General features: G+C 42.3%; 1 protein-coding gene across 3 annotated transcripts in view; it reads left to right on the forward strand.

Moving 5' to 3' along the window:
• The first annotated feature begins 10,964 nt into the window (after nt 1-10,964).
• The window catches only part of znf521 (zinc finger protein 521), an 88,671-nt gene continuing 76,274 nt past the window's right edge, over nt 10,965-23,361 (forward strand). For 2 of the 3 annotated variants that reach the window (XM_006786452.2, XM_006786453.2), the window contains exons 1-2: nt 10,965-11,656; nt 18,707-18,763. In XM_006786452.2, the coding sequence (XP_006786515.2) occupies nt 11,617-11,656; nt 18,707-18,763 (97 nt within the window). In that variant the 5' untranslated portion in view covers nt 10,965-11,616. The remainder of the gene's footprint in view (nt 11,657-18,706; nt 18,764-23,361) is intronic. The other variant, XM_035905976.2, reaches the window with a different exon arrangement.

Here is a 23,361-nt window from a genome sequence, read left to right on the forward strand (position 1 = left end):
AAGTCTCAGTGCAGGAAATACACAAAGCAGTCTCCCAGGATTAGAGAAAACCTATTATAGAAAATTCTCATAAGGCACTGGAACATTCTTCATATTAACACTGTGCTGCTGAAGAAAATTATGCCAGTTGTTGTGCATGATACAATCAAATCATCTATCAAGAATCTCCTCTGGAAGTAGGAGCAAATGTTCAAAGTCAGCCTATCAAGTAATGCAACTACTTAGAGGAGTCAGATTTAATTACATATTCCATCACTGAAAATAGAAATAAAATAGGAGTGGGTTTGATTTTGAAGTAGTTTGTATTCTTGATTGCACTTAATTGTACAGGATACCACCTGAGGCGAGCCAGTTTCACTGCCATTTCTGCATTACTGAACAGCTTTGATTTGGTGAAGAAAAGATTGTGCTTTGATTTTGAAGCAAATGCAGCTAATAGCAAAACCCACGTTTTTCTTTTTTCCAACTGAAATAGCTCAACCTGTTTAATATGCTTTCCCGATATCGTGCAGCGGTGGCAACGAACATCGCGGCCAGAACTAGAGAGGTCAAGAGCTGCAACCTCGTAAGAGTACTTTGTCTTGTGTCGGTGTGTCTGTTCGAGTGTGCACACGTTTGTGCCCCCAAGTCAAAACCCACTAAATAAACAGTGTGTTTCCTGATGCTTAACGGTGTGCACGGCCCATGCACAGCTGATGTCAATCCACCCAGGACTACCAGTGGCCCCACTTTGCTCACTTACTTACTCTTTGGCTCACTCCATCCTTCCTTCATGCTCAAATTGACACTTGGTGCAGAGGCAGTCAGACAGGGGGCCTCTCCGCCCTGCGCCTCCAGAGATGTGGCCCAGCTGTCAGCCGTCTAATCCAGTCCAACCTCCCCCTGAGCCAGGCAGGAACTCCAGGCTGCTCCCCCTCATCCTCACGCCTAGAGGCACAGCAAACAACTCAGCCTTTTTCAACACTACACACAGCAGGCCGGGAGGGGAGCACTTTGCTAGTCAAATCAGTCTGGACGACTCTTCATAAATCAAGCACAACTGTGTGATAGTGCACTCCAAAAGCCTCGTGATTGAGCTGAAAGACAACACGTTTTTGACCGTATGTCGATATTCTGTTGGTATCAGTTGCATCATATATCACCTGTTAATTTGATGAGAAACTATAGTAAAGATAAGGGATGTAAGGGGAAATAAGCGACACTGCTATTAGCGCAAAACACACACACACAAAAACGGTCAAATACTGTAGCTGTAGACGACTGTTTTTGTTTCTACTCAGCCATCACAATCTGAACAAAGGCTCAACTGGCTGTATCATCTCCTTTTACATCCTAGGTGTAACTGTTGCCATTGTTACTATGGAAACAACTATAGAGACAAAAACGGCATATTGGCAAATTTAGATACAATGCTAAGAATGAATGAGACACAATACAATCGATTCTATCCAATTTTAAGCCACACTGTGGATAAGCAGTCTGCATCACAATTACTGACTATTTGTTAATACATAAAACAGCATTTTAAAAAGTGGATTTGCTTTTTTTGTGCGGTTTGTGAGCGCTCGTAACAGAGTTGTGGGCATGTGTGTTTTGAGGAGTACGTCTGTACCCTTTCGTGTGGATCCCCATGGCATTCCCAATATCTGTATTCCTGTAGATGTGTTTGATGTGTTTGAAGCCACGCAGCATACCTTGGAACATGACAGTAAACATGGCAGAGGCTCTCCCTCAGTGGAGCAGTGATGCACGTCACCCCTTCAGATGTGTGTGACGGGTGTACAAACCAAACCCACCGGGCCACGTTGCCTCCCAGGGATTTTCCTTTACCATGCAGCACTGACTGGCTGCATTTTGCTCAGCGCTCTGCTGTTCTACCCTCGGCCTGAAAACAAAAGAGCAAACTAAACTGGGTGACGAGGAAAGAAAAAGGAGTGCATAATGCGGACTTGTGACAAGTTGCGGAACCCAGTTAACTGGTTATCTGACCCAGCAGCGGTAGATGTCATGATATATTGTGGTCTAATGTTTTCCCTGTGTTTCATCCTTGGAAAATCACTAGTGTATGTTTCCCGCATGCATCCCCGGGGAAATTAAGAGGCACACTATGTATCTCGGGAGAATTCCCCCAAGAATGAGAATAAAGCAGGCAGCATGAAAGAGTAGTGTTGGTGTGAGGGAGTTATTGGTCTGGCAAAGGAATTGCCAACACATCAAAATAGCATGGGTGTTGAACAAGACAGAAACTTGCACCATTTACACCTGCCAGATAGAGAGAGCGTGAGAGAGACTGAATGAGAGGGAGCGTTATTCTAACATGGGAAATTTCCATAGCCACATACGCGCCACCTGATGTGAAGTGCAAGAGTTGAAGCTCCATGTCAGACTGAATTTTTCAAAGTGACATGTACAACATGTTCACATGACAGATGTGCTTTGAATGTTATTTTTGGGTTGATAAGATAAGTCCTTTTTATATAGTAGCAGTTTTATAATATCACAAAGCTTTGAAAGAGAATGTGTGGACCCAAATTAAAAAGTAAGTGCACGAGACTTGACAAAATGCTAAGTAGTTTACAATATACAGTATGTAGTTTATGAAAATGTATAGTATAGTGTTCCTAAATTCAGTGCATAAACATAAACGTGCCGTACTGGACAGCAACATATGTGAGACAATACTGAAAATGAAACATAAAAAAGTAAGACTAAATGAGTTTGTTTTGTTTATTTTCTGGGTTTTCTACTTCTTAACATACGAGCAGAGACAACCAACAACCAAACGCAAACTCAACTCACCATCTCGCCATGAGATCACTTCAGTCATCCATCAACATCCATTAAGTATTCAAAAGTCATTAGTACTTAAGTACCCAGTGCTGTTATGTTCTGTGATATTGTATTTATTTAATTGAGTTAAGTTGTTTAAATATGTGCACTGGTTAATTTTTAATGTCTTTATCCCTGTAAAATAATGACTTACTTATTACTTTTTCAAAACTACTCTGAGTGCCTGGACTTTAGATGTTTTATGGCTTCCTCTGCTCATAATTTCACTTTTTCTCTCTTTTGTCTAAGCTGTCTTTTCATGTTTTGGCTGTTGTAATGCCGTAATTTCCCAGATTTTTGAAATAACTAAAGTATTTCTTCTTTTTGTAGTATTATTACTGCCCACGACCAGTTTGAATTCTGCCTTAATTTTGATCGAATTTGCAGTCCTGTAAAGTTTGTGACAGTGTTATTTCACATAGACAAATACTCAAAACCTCCTTTCTGGTAACCTTTGCTACAGTTTTGTTATGATGACACACACACACACACACAGACTCATAGGTGATCCATCTAAAGGAAAAACAAGGCGAACACAGTGAAAACATGTTCTCAAAACCAAATTAGTATGAGCTCTGATTTTGGGATTCTCTACCAGTTTTTTGCTGAATACAGAAGCAGCACTTGTTTTATGTCTATTTATAAAATGACTTAAGTCGTACCGAGATTTTAGAAGATTTCTGAGAACAAGTAAAAACAGGAAATGAAAGAAGGACAGGGCAAAGGGAGAAGATGAAAAGGAGGGGCTGGAGAAGGGCAGTTCATTGAGGGCAGGATGACAGTAAAGAACAGATGAGATGGGGAGGCTGAGGAGTGTTGTTGTAGGTGGTATATTGTAGGAGGGAATAGGAGAGGAGGGGAGTAGTAGAGGGGGGTGAAACTAGGCCATTGTCCAGACTCAGAGCACCAAAGGCCCCGTGTCCCTGGATGCCCTGTGTCAGCCTTCTGACAGGAGAGATGGGACTTTAACACAGAGTTTCTCACCACCATACGCTCCCTGTCTCCTCTGAAGAATACCCCTCCTCCCTGACACACTCACCAGTCAGAGTTTGAGGAGAGAAATGCACTCGTTACAATAAGGAGGGCACATGGCATGGGACCTGAGGCTTTGAGTGCCGCCTCCTCCACACTCTCAGTAGAATTAGGATCTTTCCTGCAAGAAGTGTGCATTTCTAAAGTTGATGTGCAGTAAATAGAATGTTTTAGGCAAGTGCACGACCATACAATACGTTTTTTTTCCTGCTTGTTGGCCACAACCTTATTAACAGTGAATGCATGACTCTCTGATAGCTAAATTTGAATATTCCTCCTCATCCCTGCAGTCTATTCTGCTCACTCCTACCTCGCAGATAAAGCAGACTTATTGTCAGGCTTAATCAGGTGGTCTGTTACCTTGGCAATTAAAGCCTTGTTAGAGATATAAAACCTTGAGACTCAAATGGAGAGTCCCTAGTGAGTCAAACCACTGAGCAAATCCTTAAACCAAACAACCTTCCAGTGGGAACACTTCTTCTCTGAGGATAGATGTTTAATTATCTCTGCTTGTTTGGGGGGGAAAGGAAGGAAAAACTGTTTCACTCCCTCTTGTTTGTCTTAAAAGCTCATGAGTATTTATTGGAATTAATTAAAGTGGCAATCAGCGAGCTATGTTTGATTGTCACAATGTATTGACCTAAGATGGTGAATGATGGGAGCCGTTTGCGTTAAGACTTAAAAGGACTTAGTGTGTTGTTGTGTTCACTGTGAAAAATAGGAACCAAAATCCAAACATAAAATGTCTGTAAAATAAAAAAAAATCTAGTCTTATTACTGGAATATTAAACAGATGCAGAGTTCTTAATTTAATTTAATGAATTAATCTTTAAAATATTGCTGGTAAATGGGAATCCATTTATCATTTATTCCCAGTTGATGCAAAACACCTAACTCTTCTAAACTAGGTCAACAGTTTTCCCCAGTGAACATTGGAGTTTTTGGAAAATAACGCGGCAAAGTTGAGCGATATCAAGTGATAATTTATCATTATTTAATGATCTCCCACAGACAGTACATCACATATTGTGCAGTCAGTGACAACAGCTGTGCGGGATGGCGATGTTCTAATCTCAGCGATTCAACGTTTCTGCACGCTCAGGTTCACAGAAACCTCTGACCCACGCTTTGGTGTCCACCAAAGGCCATTTCTGTTCCTCTCTGTCTCCCTTCATTTTGCCTTTTTTTTTTATCTGTTTCTCCTTACCTCTCTGACATTCTCCTCTAAATGGGCCTGGCACACATCCCGCTGTCTAACGAAGGTTTGTGTGTGTGTGTGTGTGTGTGTGTGGGAGGTGTTTAGGGAGGTGAGACCTTCTCTGGGACACACTAATCAGCTCAAAGCCAAAGCCCAGGCAGGGAGGCGCTGGACAGGTGAGCGGAACCACTCAGTACACCTACTGGCTGATCTTTAGTTTGAGGGTCAAAGCCATCCTTTATGCCACAGTCACTTCTTCATTCTGGTGTCCCCTACTCACCTGGCCTCTGTCCCAGGTTGCCAACTCCCTTCCTTGGGGTCTCTGTGGGAGGAAACAGCGAGCAGCTGCTCTACCAAGGGAGCCTCCTGCTGAATGCACCTTCTGCTAACCCCAAGTGTGTTAACCTTTTCTTTTAATTAACACTGTACCAACTCCCAGCTCCTGCAACCATAGTCCAGAGAGAGGTGGCTGCAACTGTCAGAGAAGCCAAGGAATCATCAGGGGACATGAAAAGGTGGTGGGTGGGTGGGAGTGGTGAAGGTGAGAAGGGTGAGGAGGAAGAGGAGGAGGAGGTGGGATGAATAATGCGTTCATGGCCTGGGAGTGAGGCTTCTTCTAATCCTTTAGAGCCTTCTTTATCTGCATGCCTTCACATAACTGCAACACACCAGTCACTCTACACAACAACTGCCTATTGTCCAGGGAAAATCCTGAAGTAAATGGGACATTCTGATGAGAAGATCTCTACTTCTAATTTACACTATAACTCATAAGGCTGCAGGATAATCAAAAAACCTTTAATTCGTTGTTTAGTCACTCAATTTGCAAGTGTGTGACATTTCAGGAAAACAAAAAAACAACAACTTTCGAACTGCGCATGTTTGTGTTTCTTCACCAGGTTGTAAAAACTATAAGCAGTGTAGAGGCAGCGGACACACTGAGTAATACATGATATACATTTATTTCTAATTTTATATGCTTCATTAACTTGTTAATTCAGTGTGAAATCCAGTGAACTGAATAACCAGACACCGGTACCCCTCCAGGTGTCTGTCTGACTGTGTAAAATGTTCTGTATGAGAAGGGGCTAGCACAGCTATGTGTGGCAGCCTAGTTAACTAGCACCATATAGAGAGGTGAGCATGCTTGATCTCACCTTAAAGTGAAGATCTCCTAATGAGAGAGTGGTAATGAGCAAGAAAAAAAATTACTCTCATTTCTCTTTAAAAAAAAAAAAAGTGTTGAAATTATGAAAGTATGCTGTCTCTTCCTTTCGTCTCATGTGGTGGTGCCAAGTGGAAAGTGTCCATCTTTCACCGGGAGATTTTTATGTTCACCTTGGCTCATGGTAACGTCCCTGGGGATCCTCTTTCTTGGCATGTTCACAGTGGTCACCATTTGCGAGAGATGGGCTGCTGAGGTCAAAACCATTTGAGAAGGACATAAAACCTCTAAAATAATTTTTGATCACACTATGAAACCATCCCATTGTGGTCAAATAATATTCTTTAGGCCAGTAACGCATCACTGTTGAGTTTATTGTTAGAAAAGTAATTTTAGCCGGTGTATATTCTGGACATCAATGCAGCCAGCTGGTGAATGCTAGAGCTTTAGTTTGTCTGCTAATTTTTCATGCTAGCAATTAGCTAGCTGATGGTATTAACCACCTTTCATTGCCTGATCCAGCGCCACGGGTGATAATTTAGTTATCAAACCATCCTAAGACCCTACAATTCAGGTCGCAACGTTCCAAATGAGAGATATATGCGAATCTAACATCTCGTGACCCTCGGTTTTATGATGGAGTAAGTAAGGGGGGAAACTGCCAGGACCTTCTCCTCATGAAGACCCAGAGCAAGGGCACTGTCTCCCCAGCCCCATAGATCAGCCAGCCCTGAATGTCAAACTGCACAGCAGCCACTACAGTGCCAGGAGTCCCTCTCTCACTCCCTCTCTGGCCCATGATCTGCTGTCTGGTGACACCACTGTGCTAATGACCTGGTTTGGGATTTGCACCATGGGGCTCCTTGGCTTACGAAGATGGAAGTTGTGGATATCCAGCTGGAAGGTCACCGTTGACGACGTCCACTCACTCCACATTTCCTCTATTCCGTTGACATCCTTCAGTTTTCAAGGAGGTTGACACAGTACGGCTGTCACCGTTTCTTTGTATATTTTTTTTTCAATATAATACACAGTTTCTCAAATTATGAAACAATAATGTCGTTTCCACACAGTTATTGAAATGACATGCACTATTTATTTAATTATTTATTTTGGTAGTGAGGGACACAATGTTTATGTGAACTGCATGCATATGATGTTTTTTGTTTTTTTTTGCTCCAGAGTTTAATTGCTTGACAATTTGGATAACAGTAAAGTTGGAAAGCAGCACTCACGCCTTGCTTGCCAACTCTGAAGCCTTGTGATTGTTAGCTCTCCATGTAGTTTTTGTTCTTTTTTTTTAATCAGTTTACTGTGAGAAAAAAATGCCTCATTGCTTGGAGAGGGCAATGTTTTCAGTCACTCGCTATCTTCACTTTTTTTTCAGCCTCAGGAGTTTGGCTTGTTGGAGCAGAGTGTAAAGTCCCTGGGGAGGAGCTCCTCTGGTGTTGGGGGCACTGCCTCGACCTCACTCATGCCTGGTGTGGGTGGCATCCAACAAGGGAGACACACAATGGAGAGCAAGACTTGAAGATGGTGATGCTTCTGGTGGGCTCTCTCAGGACTCAGCCTTATTCTCAGGGTCATGCATTCCAGCAATCTCTGTAATTATAAGCAAGTGAGAAAAAAGTCGAGTCTTCTGCCTTTCTCAAAATGAACGTGCCCCACTCCTCAAGGGAAACATTCACATCTCTGAGTTCTAGTAGCTGGACAGGTTTTAATGAGGCAAGTCAAGTGTGTGTGTGTGAGTGTGTGATTGTGCGTGGTTGGTGTACATGTACGTCTGTGTATCTGCCCTCTTCTAACGAGCGTAATTGACCGACTATGCTTTTAAGCCGCCGTTTTTCACCATTTGTGAGAATATTCTACTAAATAGCCTTCAGTGATTATTACTTCTACGGGAGACACTTCATTGGGATTAAAACTTTCTCTGAGTTTTAAACTTCAGTTACTACTTTTTTCCCCTCCCTTTTTTGACAGTGTACTGTTAGAGCCAAATGGACAGAGGTTGAAGAGGCCACAGGTCAAAAGGAACTGCTGAAGAATCCCACCACCCGAGGACCATGAATTCCACTGGGGAACATTTCACCCTGCTGAGAGGCAGAGTGAAATCTGTGATGCAGCAGCACACGCTCGCTCGCTGTGGTGCCTCGATGTCTAGCTAAAATCTACGGGAGATGGGGGGGAAAAAAATCTCTGCACAACTGCTCAGTTTTACTACAAATACCGTGGTAAAAAAAAATAAAAATGGAAAAAAAAGACTGTGCTTTTGTGTATTCGATAGCATTTCAAAGACTTCTAGTCCACATAATGACTTTTGGAAGCGCAACGCAATATTGGGGATTGATGTTTATGCAAATGGCTTCATGTGAAGCTACAATGCAGGCCTATAAAACAAAAGAAAATAGTTGAATATTGAAGGCACGTGTAGGTACATGCATGACCTTATGCGCTGAATAGAAATTTCCTGGCTTGCGTTGTTTTCATTGCAAACATGTCGTCTTTTCTGTATAACTTTGTTTGATTCCCCTTTCCATTCTCCTCAGAGATGAGACTTGAAACAAAAAACAAAAACAAAAAAAACATTTGTGATGATCTTCATTGTGCCTATTTGCTCCCAAAATTTCCACATGGTTCTCCTTTCCTTATTTATAAGGATATCCCTAAGAGGGAAGCCATGTCAGACATGTTTTTTTTTTTTTTTGGAGCTTCTTGAGCAACATTCCTCACATGAGGTTTCTTCTACTTGAAGAAAAAAAAACAACTTCTGAGGAAAAGTGTACTGTAACTTAGAGACTTAACAGTGCAAGCTCTGAGTCAAGCCTTGCTTTGTCACTAATGAAAGTAGCAAAGAGCCCTCGAGGACTGAAGAGCACTGTTTGTTTGTGTTTGTGAGAGGAGGTGTGTGTGGGGGGGAGAGGGGGGGGAAGGCAAGGTGGTAAAACTTTGGGAGAGCCGCCTGACAGAGCGCTGAGACACCGAGGGGGGAACTTTGGAGCATTGTTAAGATTGAAGTTTTAAGGCAGCTGAGACCTCCTGACAGATTCCAAGCACCTACAAATAGATGTTTTATATGAGTGTGTTTACCAACTTTACTGTAGTTTGTGAGGGCTTTGAATTTACCAAAGCACCTCGTGTCAATCTGTGTCATACTACCTTTTATTGATCTTCTTCGAGCATTTTATGGCACCATGTGGGTGGGGAGATTATTCCAAAAGCAAAAGGTGTGGACTGCGATTACAAACCGAGGAAAGCTTTGACATCACATATACATCAAAAGCCATATCTTAGAATATTTTAGCCTTGCATTTACTACTGATTGGGGACGAACGAAGGAAAACAACAAGGCCTCTTTAAAACACGAGCATAATAATGGCTGTCAGTTAATAGCTACATCTTCTCCCTTCATGTAGGTCTAAATTTTCTATTACTTGTGCATTACTTCTCACTAGATGATTACCTTAAATGTCTGTAACAGTATTGCCTCATTATGAACTCCAACGAGAAACTGGGTATGCCCTATAGAATAAGAGCAGCATTATTATACAACCACATCATTAACTTTTATAGTTATAGCTGACTTTATAGTGAATTTTCTTTAACAACATTACATTTGGCCACACTAAAGGCTATCAAAGGTTGCTGTTAATTTTCTTCTTCTACACCAGCCCGTATTCGGGAGTATATCCAGACTGACTGTTTCTCTCCTTCCTTCTCCTTTAGGATTGCAGTTGAAAAAAAAACAACCCTTGGTTTCCTCTTATATTTGGCTCTGTGGATCAGTCCAAATAAGAATGCACTGAAAGTGGTGGAAAGCAGTTGCGTGACTGTGATTTTTAGATGGGGCCCCTGGCAGAGGCAGCCTCCAGCCTGCAGAGGGGAAGAGTGCAGAGTGAGAAGCCCACTGCAGGGCTCCTCTCTGGATCTCATTTTCACGTAGCAGGGGTAGGTTTGGGGCATGGACCTCCACATGCAGGTGAGGGTGTATTCCAGTGCACCGCTGTGAACATCTTGATAAGAGGGGAAAGGAAAAAAGAAAGAAAGAAAGAAAAAAAAGCCATTTCAAACATCATTAAATTAAGACACACTAAAGTGATGCTTAAAGAAATGATAAAACAAGAGAAATCACGGAATATTAATATTATAGTGGGTTGTTTTCATTCTATGTAGCCTCTTATTTGAAATGGAAGAAAACAATGTATTTCTCATGAATAACACTGAAATGATTAAGGGATCGGCTGTAATAGTTCTAGTCCGTAGTACGTTAAAAATCCCTCAATCTTAAAGTACACTCGATATCCCAATTCCACGCGTGCCGTTACATGTCATATATGTCAACAGCAAAAGAGAAAATGTCTTTCTGCTTAACCATTTCTACCAGAAGGGGGACCAGTCCGTCTGCCGTAGACGGAGAGTGGCCGACGGCGAGCTGAGGCAGAGGAGACGCCAGGGTGAGCAAGCCGACTTTGGGTTTAGAGTTCGACTCCGGATCCGGGGACAAGCAGATCCAGCAATCCGCATCTTGCCATGATCCCTAGGATTTTAATCATGCCTCTCTGTCTGTGTGTGAGTGCAGGCAGGCTGACAATGATTTCCTCAGTGATTACGTACAGAGCGAGTCCCTGCGGGGTAGGGGCCCCCTCTGGAGCCATCCTGATGGCTTTGGGGGCCTTGCTTCCATTTTCCATTATTATGTGGACTACCGGAGCGACAGCGCAGTCCAAGACCTTGCAGGTTTGTGATGAGGAGGGAGCTTCCATCTTCTCTCTGCTTCTTCATCCTCTTTTTAAGAGCAATTTAGACGTAGACTTAGATCAGATTCCGAACCTAATTCATGATTAGCTGACTGGAGTGAGAAAAGGAAGAGTCTGCAATAGTTTTGATGCTGTTAGGTGGATATGAAGTGAAAAGTGTTATTGTCATTTTTTTTCCTCTTTTTTTTGGGTTTTGTTGCATTTTTGCACACTCACGGGAGGCGTTTTGCTGATGTCTTTCTCACGCGGATGCATTTGAGATGAGAAGCGAAAAGCAAATATTGCGCTTTTGTTTCTAAACGAACATCATGCCTACACGCGTGTGTGTTTTCCCGGAGAATGGACGCGCATGACGGGATTACTATATTCTCACACTTTTCCCGATACCTAGCTCAACTAAATAAAGTCGCCTATAGCGATCGGGCTAATTGGATTTTATAACATCCACCTACTCATCACAAAATAACAGCAAACTCGTGTACAGACGGCGCGGCCGGGGCTAAGTTGCATCTTTATGTAATGGTAAAAAGGCAGCCGCGGTTTTGGTCAGTCAATTTTAGAGAGACTATACCTTTAGACTACCCCGTCCTACACAAATTGTCAGGCAGAAACTGAGCAACTTCAGCGTTTTCTATAGGATGTCGCGCCGCAAGCAAGCTAAACCAAGATCACTGAAAGGTAAGTGATAAGCCTGTTTGGTGGCTCTCAAAACATTTTGCTTTTTAAGGACATGACACAAAATGTGGACGAGCATGAACTGAATGCTCGTGAAATGTAACTGTCTCTTCCCCCCACCCCTTTCTTTCTTTCTTTCTTCCTTTCTTTTTTTACGCATTTCGAAGTGTTCCTTCCTATTTGTGTTGCGCATGAAATCGACTGTTTACGTACTTGGCATCGGAGGGGGATAAATAATAATACTAATAATATTAATAATAATAGAAAATTAAAAACATGCTCGGCTTTCAGTTCTCACTGTATACTGATGAGAGTTAAAGAAGGGGTAGGGATACGTTTAAAGAGCAACAGTGCAGCGCGACGCTGGCGAACATCTGGATGCGTTAAAGACGCTCCTGGTCGGAACTTGAGCCGTCTGATGGAATGGGGTGCACAGTCACGTGACTCACCCCGTCTGAAAACTCAAAGAGGAAACATTTTATACGTTGGGGAGGGGGGCTGTGATGTGCGTGCTCGCAAGTGTGTGGTGAGGTGCAAATACTACCCAACGTTTAATACTAATGAGACATTTTCATTAAGAAAAAGAAAAAGTTCTGGCTTTATCAGTCAGGTTGCTTAAAGCTTGAAAACAGCTGAATTTAATCGGTAACGTCTATGATGTTATTTGGGTTTTTTTTTTTCTTACTCCCCTTTTTGGTCACTTTTTCCCTTCTTCTTCTTTAAACAGTTGGTTTGGTAATCTGATCCACCATTTGTCACAGAGTGTACATGTCTCTGAGAGTTTCAGAAAGGGGGAGGGAGAGGGAAATAGAGACAGAAAGGGAGAGCAACATACACACACATACACACATATTCACACATTACTTTTCTCTGTAGCATTTTAGTGGGGGGAGCTGTAGGTTTTTGGAGGTTGAGCTCCAGTTCATCTGGCAGGCATTGTATTTTGCTCAGCAAATAATTGTCCACAATTTCACATTCCCAGCTTGTGGTCTGTGGACCCCTTTCTCTCTCCCCCCCTTTTCGTTCTCGGAAGTCTTCATCTCAAAGGAAGATTACATGGTCTGTGGTACATTCATGCAGCCACCATTTTAAATCAATACCCAGGAGAGAGTGGAAATGTGAGTGCATGCACATCTTAAAATTGTCACATTCTGTTTCCAGACCTGCACTGCTCTATTCGCGGTAAACAGCTCCATACATAGATTTCATATTTTCTCAGAGCAGATTGGCATTGGCATTATTTTTTTTTCTTGTTTAGTTGGTGTGACATTTGCTATTCTCAAAAGACATATCACATATAATCGTCTCCTGCCAGCATGCCTACATGCTACAAGTGTGTGTGTGTGTGTGTGTGTGAGAGAGAGAGAGTGTGTGTGTGTGCATTCAGAAGAACATCTGTTAAGATTTGTGTACATCTAAGTGTGCGGCAGAGAGGGATGCAGAGTGAGCAAATCAGTATGCAAATGAAGTCAGAGTGATGACATTGTTTGTTTTGTTATTGTCACTAAAATTTAAATTGGGAAAATGTGGAGCACGGAACATCGTGACTTTTATGTCTTCATTCCGGCTGCTCAACCGGAGCAGAAATGCAGATACGTCATAGATATTCCCTTGTTTTGGATCGGACCCAAAGAAGGCCAGGCAGATGTTATTTATTGTTCTTTGTCCATCTATTTCCTCAGGGACAGAGATAAACTTATACAGATGTCCACAATAAGTTTGTTTGTCTTTTTTTTTTAAATTGTCATTTGACACTTTATTCTTCCCTGTTGTTCAAAGAAGACACGATTGGTCATTTTATTTGTAGTTTCTTGTTTTGTGGCATCTCCTAATTTGTGTCGCTCACATTCATACATGTGTGAGCCCGTGCCTCCTATTCCTGTGTCTTTTCGAGAGCAGACCGGGATCTCCGAGTTCAGATTTCACTTTTATAGGTTGTCTTGAGGCAGTGGTCAATGTGAACGTTCCAATTTTTTCCCCTTTGCTCAGAAAGAACGCATTGTTCTGCGGACGAGAGAATGAACAGAGGTGCCGATGGAACGTGGTGGGAAGGCAGAACGAGCATCATGTGCAGCGTTTTGAGGGACTGGTATGGATAGTATGGACGTGGGGTGCATGTAGAGAAGATGAGAAAATAATGCTGTGACAGTTGGCACTCCTTTTTCCCTTGTGTACCTCCAACACACACCCACTTGCTCAGTATTGGCTGCTTGTGGGAGTCAGAGGTTATGTTTTTGGTCCCATGGAGGAAAAGGGCAACATTACAAGTCCCGTTTCAATTAAGTCTGAGAGACAGATCCGGCTACGTTATTGCTTGGGGGAATAAATGGCACAGGACGAGACCATACATCATTCGCTTATATGCAAACACTTCACCCCAGCCACTGACATTTACTCAATCCTGAGCCTTCTATATTTCTCAACTGTAGGCACATTGTAATTTTGTTTTGATGTGCAGAGGCTTTGGGTCAGCACATTGCCTCAGTCAGTGGTGAGCAGCGAGGAAGGAGGATCTCACTCCAAATCCTGCATGATGACTGCCACGTTGCCTGTCCTCCACTACTTCCTGAATAACATGAGACGCGGTTGATATTTTCATTTGGAGCGCAAATTACACTCTCAGGTCTTGGCACTGATGTGTTCATTGGCCGAGGAGGAAGTTTCCAGGTCTGTCAATTGCATATATAAATATATTTTCTGCACCATTTCCATTAGGTATGGTGATTGCCATGAAATCAGGGCTGTGCCATGTACACCTTAAATATTTGATGATTTTAAGAAGCTCAAATTCATCACCAGACGAGTGATCTCAGGAGGTTTAAATATACTTGACAGGAAATATCACTTTACACTTTAAATATACCCCTCATGCACTGGGTGGATTTGTAAAATCTGTAATAGGCCTGTAAAAATAAAATTAATGATTAAATTGTCTGTTTTGGGGGAGGGGTTGAATTCCTAAGCTTGTGCATAATAATTTGATTTTAAAGTTTTTATTGGCATTTTTCTGGTATTGAAACCAGACCTTTCGGGAAAAACTGAAACAAATATTTACTTGCTTAATCAAAAAAATTGGCCATAAAATTCAAAGCTTTTCCTTTTAGTGAAAACAAAATTGAACATTTGACACGCATAACCACTCCCACTCCTATTCTCTTCAGTACTTTGAAGCATAGGTCTGTGTATGTACAAAAAATAAATAAATAAAAGTGTGAAGGGGCGGTTAAAGCTTCTGTAGTTTAGTCGGAAACAAGTCAAAAACTCGCCTGTTCTTTGTTTTTTTTAAGGCAGCCTGTTTGCAGTATGTTCACCGTTAAATGGTCTGAATGTCTAATCTTAATTTTATCAGCTGGAATGCAGACGCATGCTACAGTCCACTCTTTTTTTCTTTTCTCATGTCTGAAAGGTGCGTTATTCTTAGTTTACAGCAAGCTGCAGTATTCCAGTCTGTTCACAATTAATGATCTGTGGCATAACACCCATTAACACTTTTCTAATGTGACACAAAAATATGGATAGTATTATCATTAAGGAAATTATGATGGAGGCATGGAAAAATCCCATTAGCACGGCTGTCAGTGCTCTTGACATGCGGCTCAGTGTGTCGGACTGGGCGTCGCGGGAGCTGGCCGATATGTCTTCTTATTCCATGGCATGTGTCTCTCTTGTTGTCATGGATTGTCTGCCACATGGAGAAAGAGTTCTGATTCAGAGACAATGACGGATTTCCTCCACTGCCGCAAATGAAATGCTACATTTCTGGGGTTTCTTTCTTTCTTTTTCTTGTCTTTTTTTTTCCTCTCCTCTTGTCTCGTTTGCATTTATGAATAGCATTAATATTTTTGGAAGCTGAAGTTGCAATAATTGCATAATGAGATTATTGATTTGTGACATTTTTATAGTGCTGCTAGTGGAGTTCTCTCGCGCTCTCTTTCTTTTCTTTTTCTTTTTTTCTTTTGCTTACAACGCAAGGCAAAATATAGAATCTAAATATTATGCAACATGATTAACATGCTCCTCTATTGCAAATTATTTATGACACCAATCACCAGTTCAAATAATGCTCATTAAGAAAGTTATTCATGTGCAGTGTGTGTTCTCCTCCCTCCCTCCCCAACCCTAATTGAGGAGCGTTGACCTCGTGACCCGAGCTAAATTGAGTTGTAGTCCCTGTGGCGAGCGTCTCCTTCCCGGTCAGTCAGGGCGGATTACACAGCCATTGTGTTCGGCACTTTATCGTCCAAGCTGGCTGTAACCAAGCAGATGAGTCACGCATATCCAGGAACACACTCAGGGCTTTTTTTTTAAATGTCTGAGAAGCGCTGCGAGATACCCTCACACACAAACAGAGACACACCAAATTTGTGGCAATGCTCGCATAAAAGCGCAAGATATGTCCGGCATTAAATACACGTATCTGTGCACATACACACTTCCCAAAGCAGCAGGAATTCATTTGATGGATTTGAAAAAGTCCAAGCTTCTGCGACTCTGCCTTATTCATCTCTGTTAAGCCATTAGTTGTTGATGTTATGGCGTGTCATGGTTTGTGCGCATGTAAATTAGCGTGGGGTATTTTGTTCAGTTTTGAGGGGGTTTTTTGTTTGGTTTTGTGTTATTTTTTTATTTTTTCCTCCTCGTTCTGTTCCAATAGAAAATGAATTCATTTCCTAAAAAGTAAGCGTCCCGTCTTGGGAATTGTCATTCACGATATAATGACAGTTACTCCACATTCCTTTTTTTTGTGTGTGTGTTTGGCCATTGTGTTAATTAGCGGCCTTTAATGCTGTGCCACTTGTTGTGGGATTATGTTTTTCCTGCTCTGCATTTTGAAAATCAAAGGAGCTGTGCTGAAATGGTCCCATGTGTGTTTGGTATTGTATCAACAAAACCTTGCAGCATGATTACAGTTTGTCACTGACTGAGTGATACACTGTACCTTGTCAAACATTAATTAACTGATAGCAGTGATGCAGTTACAGCAGTGTGGACTGAGTTGCAGTCAGCTGAAGTCATTATGAGGTAATCATGAGCTTCAGAGTATATTAATTAAAAGTGCCCACCCTATTTATATATGTACTGTTATGACTGTTCATCAAATGTCCAGCCTAAAGGAAACGTCACAGGAGTTTGGCCTGACTTGACAGCTTACCCTCTATGATTGCTCCTAGCTAGCTATTAATTATCTAGCAGACAGGTGCAAATGAGAAAAGAATTTGCACGGTGATGGAAGTTGTTTACTTTAAATGGCAAAACTTTTAATAAGTTCACCGTGGTGACAAATCATCGCAAACCGCTGTAATGTTTAGGTTCTTATGGCAATGTAAAATAGAATTTTCTGCCTGAACTCCCTCATCTCACCAACAGGGACGGTAATCAAAACAAAAACTCCAGCTCCCACCACCAATCTCTGATAGAACCATGGGGGATTTATTAGGACCCCCTATCTCTAGCCCATTTAAATGATTCTAGATGCAAGGCGCTCAACGGTGTTAGAGAAACTCATTAAACTCTCAGGGCGCCAGCCACTAAGGCCTCCTTTAAGAGGACAAGGTTTCTCTGTTGGCTGAAACAGTCCTCTTTGGAGGCTCTGAGGGATATATACCTCCACGGTGTCCAACTATGTCTGCTCCATCACTTTTAATTGATTTAGCTAATTAATTGCTAGACCCATGACCATTTGTTTTGCATATTTTCTTCCTACATCAATTATAATTGTTGCTCGGGGAAATATTAAAGATATTCGGAAAACATCCCTATATGTAACTGAATTTACATTGTCGTTTCTTTACAAGTTTATTTAGAATAAAAGCTTCTTTTTTTTCTATATATGAGTTCCTTGAAAATTCACTTTTGGCTGGACACCGGATGACAGCGAACCATAGTCGCTGCATCGTTTGCCGTCTTCATAAGAAACAGCTCGACACTTTCCTCTTCATTTTTCACTGAAGTTTGACACCCCACTTGACACTAACTTGTGCTCCCCTGTGGAAAAGGCTTCTGCCACCATAGGATCCTGGCTTAATTATGCAAAGTACAGGATATTTTGTGCGATTTTAAAAGTGCGCCAGTTTCTGCTTTGGCAGTCACTGCCACACTCCCCTACTGGGAGGTCCTGTCAGACTCCCCCTTCCTCTTTGCCCAGGAAAATGAAAGGCTAGAAAGAAAAGACATAATGGAGAATGCATTTCAACTGCAGGGGTGGAACGCAGAGGCGTAAGAAGTCCTCAGTGAGACCCTCATTTTACATGGAACAGGTGGGAGACTCTTTTGTTCTCTTCCCGCTGTTAAAATCCATTTCATTTCTTGTACTTGACATGCCACGAGGAACTCTCACCGGTTCCAAAAAGGCTCCAATGTAAAAGGTTCCTACCTTTTACTAAACATAAGTCGTGTTTTTCAAGGCCGGAGCTGTTGTCAGAAAGTCAAAAGTGGTTTAGCTGCCATGCACCTAATGAGCAGATGCGAGTGCCGATCAAGCCGTCACTATTTTGTCACCCACCCTGTTAAAGAGCAAAAACACTTTGCAGCCACTTTGGCTGCATCTATTTTCTATGTGTCTGTTGGCGTCTTATTACATTTGTATACTTTACTGTAGGTTTCATTTTGGATCACAGGATCACAGCTTTAGGAAGATACATATTTATGCTGCAGTGCTCTTTTCATGATGCCAGTCTAACGTTGCTAACCAGTGCACCGTGCAACCTTCTTACTAATATAGTCATCAAGGTATTTTTCACTTGGTCACTGTTGATGTTGGGAGTGTGTTTCATGGGAGACGTTCATAATTCATCACGTCATTACTCAGTCCAATATGTTATTTACGTGGGTGGCTGTTTGCCTCGTTGCCAAACCTCATACATATGAAAGGCTTGTGCGGATTGCCAAACCACAGGTTGAGCTTTGGAAAGCTGCTGAAATCTCCTGGAGTTTCCATATAGAAAATCTCAATAGTAAATAATAGAAAAGAAGGAAATCTCAATGTGTCTAACTTGTTTTTCGCTGTTAACTGTTTCTTTCCCTCTGTTTCTCCCCCTTCTCTTTTTCTGGCAGTAGAAGACAATGTGACAGAGGACCAGCACAGTCCTGGGCAGACTGCCATTCCAAGCGGTAATGCTCCATTTCATATTTCATCATTTTCGGCTGGAAAGTGGATCATGTGTCTCTGTGTGCGTTTGTGTGTGCGCGCCTATGTGTGTGCGTCTGTCTGTAAAATTTTCGGTCGGGACCAGAATGAAATAAAGTATGTGCTTCCTGTTTCGGAGGTTTTCTTGCTGTAAACCGAATGGTTGCATGTGTTTTTTATAACTCGAGCGCTTTAGTGCATTTTCCGTGTTTGTGTGCGCGCATGCAGGTGTGCCTATAGCTGTCCTTGTGTTTCTGTGTGTTCTTGCCTCTTTTTTTCTTTTACGCTCTTTGTTTCCAAACCCTCTGTATGATGTAGAATAGAGCTACGCAGATGAATGTGTCCTGTCTCCACGCGTGCCATTCACAGTGGCCCTCCAGGAACAGAGCGGTAATTCAGGTCAGGCTAGCAGAAAGCCCCCTATGAATGAAGCCTGCTCCTGATGCACCACACTGTATATTTTCATTTCATTTGTCTCTGGTAAAGGTTAAGTCTCAGGCGTGGTTATTTTAAACCCGATATGGATGGTTTTGCCCAGCAGGCTGGGGACCCTGGGTACTCCTAGGCTGCCACATTAGTCCAGCATTTACCCATAGCTTTCTGAGTGCCTCTGTGTAAAATACAGGAGCTGTATGCATTACTGCAGTAAATCCTGGCTTAACTCACTTGCTCACTAGTACTCAGTAACTGTTTTTGTCTGATGTCTTGTTTGTTAGCTGGTATCTTAAGGTAGATGTCAGGTTCCTGCACTGATTTAGAAAGAAGCAGTTTTTGCACATACACTTTTCTGCTATCTGACCTGTATGTTTCCGACTGAGCTTTTCCTCTTCATCAGACTTACTGTTAGACCCTTTTGCCACATATTTGTGTATGGCTAAGCTAAATAGCCGGGCCAATACATCTTCTGCTGTGTTAATTTGTATTGATGGCTATTGGTGGGTGGTTCTTTGAAAAGAATCTGCCTCCTTTGCCCATCTAACCCCGGCTCAAGGGATGAAGGACTGGGCATAAGAGGCAGACTTGCCTCGGAGACCTCCTGTCATCCAGAGCCAAAGCAGAGCTAATGAGTGTGCCTGATTACAACGACCCCCTCAGACACACGAATCTCCCCTCTCCCCGTCTCTGCACCGCCTCTATCTCCAGAGCGAGGGGAGACAGCCGCCACATGATCGATGTCTGCCTGTGGAGAAATCAGGAGGGCGCACAAATTAATTTCTCACTTTCCTCATTTGACTTCGTTTGACTGATTTATTTTTTAACCTCCTCTCAGGATGCAGCTTGACGAATGGTCAATGAGGAAATAGTTGTTTGCAGCGATGAACTTTTAAGATACAGCGAGCTTTCGCTTTGCCTGTCTGAGTTTTAAAATGCAGTAATTCCACATAATGCCCCCAACAAGTCCTCATAAAATCAAACTGAAAAGCAGCAGAAAGAGCTCACCTGATTTTCATGCGTTTGCTGCTTTGACGGACAGGGCCACAATAGCCATTAGACTTCTGACAAGCTAAGGGCTTCACCAGACATGGTGTCAGGATCTGCCTCATAAGTAGACCCCCAGTTGCGCTCTTCTGTGACTCTGCAAGCATTCTGCAGACCCTGCATCCTGTTTCTTATTCATGTTTGATATGTAGCAAAGGCAAAGGAGAAATGCTAACAAAAGAGGCCCTCTAAAAGATAGACAGTATTATGCATAGTATAGAGGGGCAGGAACAGTGTGATATCTGAGATTTAATGAGGCAGTGTGCTTTTTTACCCAGAGAGTCTGGAGCAGGCTTAAGATCTGCAGCTTGGCTTTACCACTGCGCTGCCTGTGTGTAATTATAACCACATGCTCAGTGCTTTTTCTTCTCTTTTATATATACATCCCTTTCTTTTTTTCTTTCTTTCTTTTTTTTTTTTGCTCTTGGCTATTACAGATTGAGGCTTTTTTCTTTCTTTGTTTCTTTTTCTTTTTTTTTAGAAGACTGTGTCAGCTCTGTCAAAGTGGAGTGGAGTGAGGCAAATAGAAGAGTTTCAGAGATCTGAAGGGGTGTCTGGGTGGCTAGGTGCTCTAGTGTGGAGTAGTGTAGCGTATTGGTGCGGTGTCTGAGACTCTGGCTCTGGCTGAGGTTGAGGCTGCCCACAGATCAATGTACTGCAGGGCTCGCAACAGCAGGAAGAGGAAAAGGCTCTTTCACTACACCACTTCAGAAAATCATATTCTCTATTATTCATTTCCTTTGATGTTTTACTGCACTAATGGCATAGCAAGGCGCTCCGTGCAATATTATCACTGCCTGTGAGAGCGCGAGTGAGACGGCTGAACAAGAGAAAGAGCATTTGGTGTGTTCAAATGTTGTTTCTCATTCAGCTTCTTTGATTTCCATTCTTCTTTGTGTGCTCATATCTTTTTTGGTGCAGAGATTTTAATGGCGGATGATGCCATCTGTATACCTGTGATTATATGTGCTGCTTGCTTCATGAGCTGCTCTCTGTTGTCTCCGTTGTTTGTTCTTGTCTCTCCTGTAATTGTTTGACACCTTTTCTCCCTTCCTTTGCTACTCTTATCTTCATCTCAGCGTGCATCATAAAATTTTCATAAAAATACTACATGTTTATTTGTAATTTATAACAAGGTGCCAAACACTTTCTGCCAGTGCACCACTTTAAGCTCGTCTTTAGCGCTCTAAGAGAAATGGCTTTTGACAAACACCTCTGCTAATCGGTGCTCAAATTTAAAATGGATCAAATGACTGACTAATAATTAGACCTAATAATTAATAATTAGACTTAGACACACACACACACACACACGTAAATTCTTGACAATTATTAACAATCTGGCAAGTGTCAAGCTCACAGCCCTGTCGCCGCATCATATTCTTTAATGATGGCAAATCAGTGGATGTGACGGTTTAAGCGGAGAGCCCCGAGTCCCATCCTCACAGAGGAGGATATACTTGGAGGCACATGTGGCATTAGATTGTAGTGTGACCTATATATGGTAGGTTCTCTGCAAAAAAAAAAAAAAAAAAAAAAAGTTTCAGATTTTTAAATAATGAGGTGCCGGCAAGTGTGTGAAGGTTATTCAATCTTAATGTCCTCCTATTTCTGACAGCCTCCCTCACTCTGATAAAGAAGCGTGCCCACCTTTGATCAGGCCCGCCGACACGTGTCGAGAGAAGCTGCTTGCTGGTTGGAATAAATTCTTAATTCGAACTTGGGGGTGGGTTGTTGTAGGACGGGGTGCCATGGAGAGAGGGGAGGGGCGTGGGGTGGTGGAGCGGGGGCATCGTAAGATCAGGATCTTTGTAGCATCATGGGGAAATGAGGAGATGGGTGCACTGGTAACGATGTTTTTGACACCCAAGTTCTTTCGCTGCACAAAGGAGGCTCCGTCAGGCTAAACCCCGATGGAGCCTGTATCTACAGGCAAGTAAGAACATGGCCCTCAGTGGTTTCACACTTTTTTGTGCTCAGTATGTCTCAGATGCATTTGAGTCAAATTCACATTAAAACCCTGACATCCGTTAAATTTTGTGCCTAGCATCCGCAACTACTTTTCTGTCTTCTCTTTATTGTAGGCCCACCAAGTTTTTATGAATTTTTCCAGCTTATGGTTAGATATTAAATCTCCAGTGTTAAGGTTCACGCAGAGAGTTAAACTTTTTAGATTAAAATTCTATTAACAGGCCTGGCCAGACAGTTCACTTTATATTATTATTGTTTTTTATTATTATATTTTCTTCTATCCCTCTGTGCTCATGCCTCCCTCTCTCCCTGTGGTCAGTGTCTGCACCTGTCGCAGTGTGTGGGCCAGACAGTGGGGGATGAGGCTACGCTTCCTTGCTAGGGACCACGGGTCCCTGGTGGGGCTAATGGAGCAGCGAAGAGAATATCAATTAAAAGGTTATAAATATTTAAAAGCAAAAAAATATTCAATAATATAAGGGTAGGGGGTCCAGGAGAGTCTTCAACTCACAAGATGAAAGTTGTGGCATGATGAATGTCACTAGGCACCATAAGAGATCATAAGTGTGCGCGTGATGGATGGATTTGGACCCGGACAGATATTACACGGCTCTAAAGACGTCAATCACCATTCAGATCCCCACATTTTATTAGTACAGTATTAATGTGCTTTTAGTACAATAAAGGTTTGAAATTTATCCTTAGGAATCATTTTGTTAGATCTTCATTATATCCCCCCTATGAATAATTTCTCAGTCGCAGCTATGATCATCTCCCTTTGAGCCGCCCTTATCAGAGTATGGATCAGCGGTCAGTGTAGCCTCTCTCTTGTCCTTACCTTCCACGCCGACGCTGTTAAGATGCTCATCGGAAATTAACAACGGTGTTAATTCGAACCTTTGTTTTAAATTAACAAGGGCGTTGGGCCTGATGGAAAATTCTCAATATCTTACACATCTTCGCCCAATATTCCACAGCCATCCCGAGCACACTGGTATCGATCTGCTGTCCAGCCAGTAGAGGCTGGTAGAAGAGAATGTCCTGATCTGATGGATTACTGTATGAGGCCCAGAGGCACAGGAACCTCAGTATTGATGTGGCTCTTTAATCCCACGGTTGGACGTGACCTTGC

This window comes from Neolamprologus brichardi, chromosome 18 (assembly GCF_056152115.1).
Source record: "Neolamprologus brichardi isolate AB-2024 chromosome 18, ASM5615211v1, whole genome shotgun sequence".
Lineage (NCBI taxonomy): Eukaryota > Metazoa > Chordata > Actinopteri > Cichliformes > Cichlidae > Neolamprologus > Neolamprologus brichardi.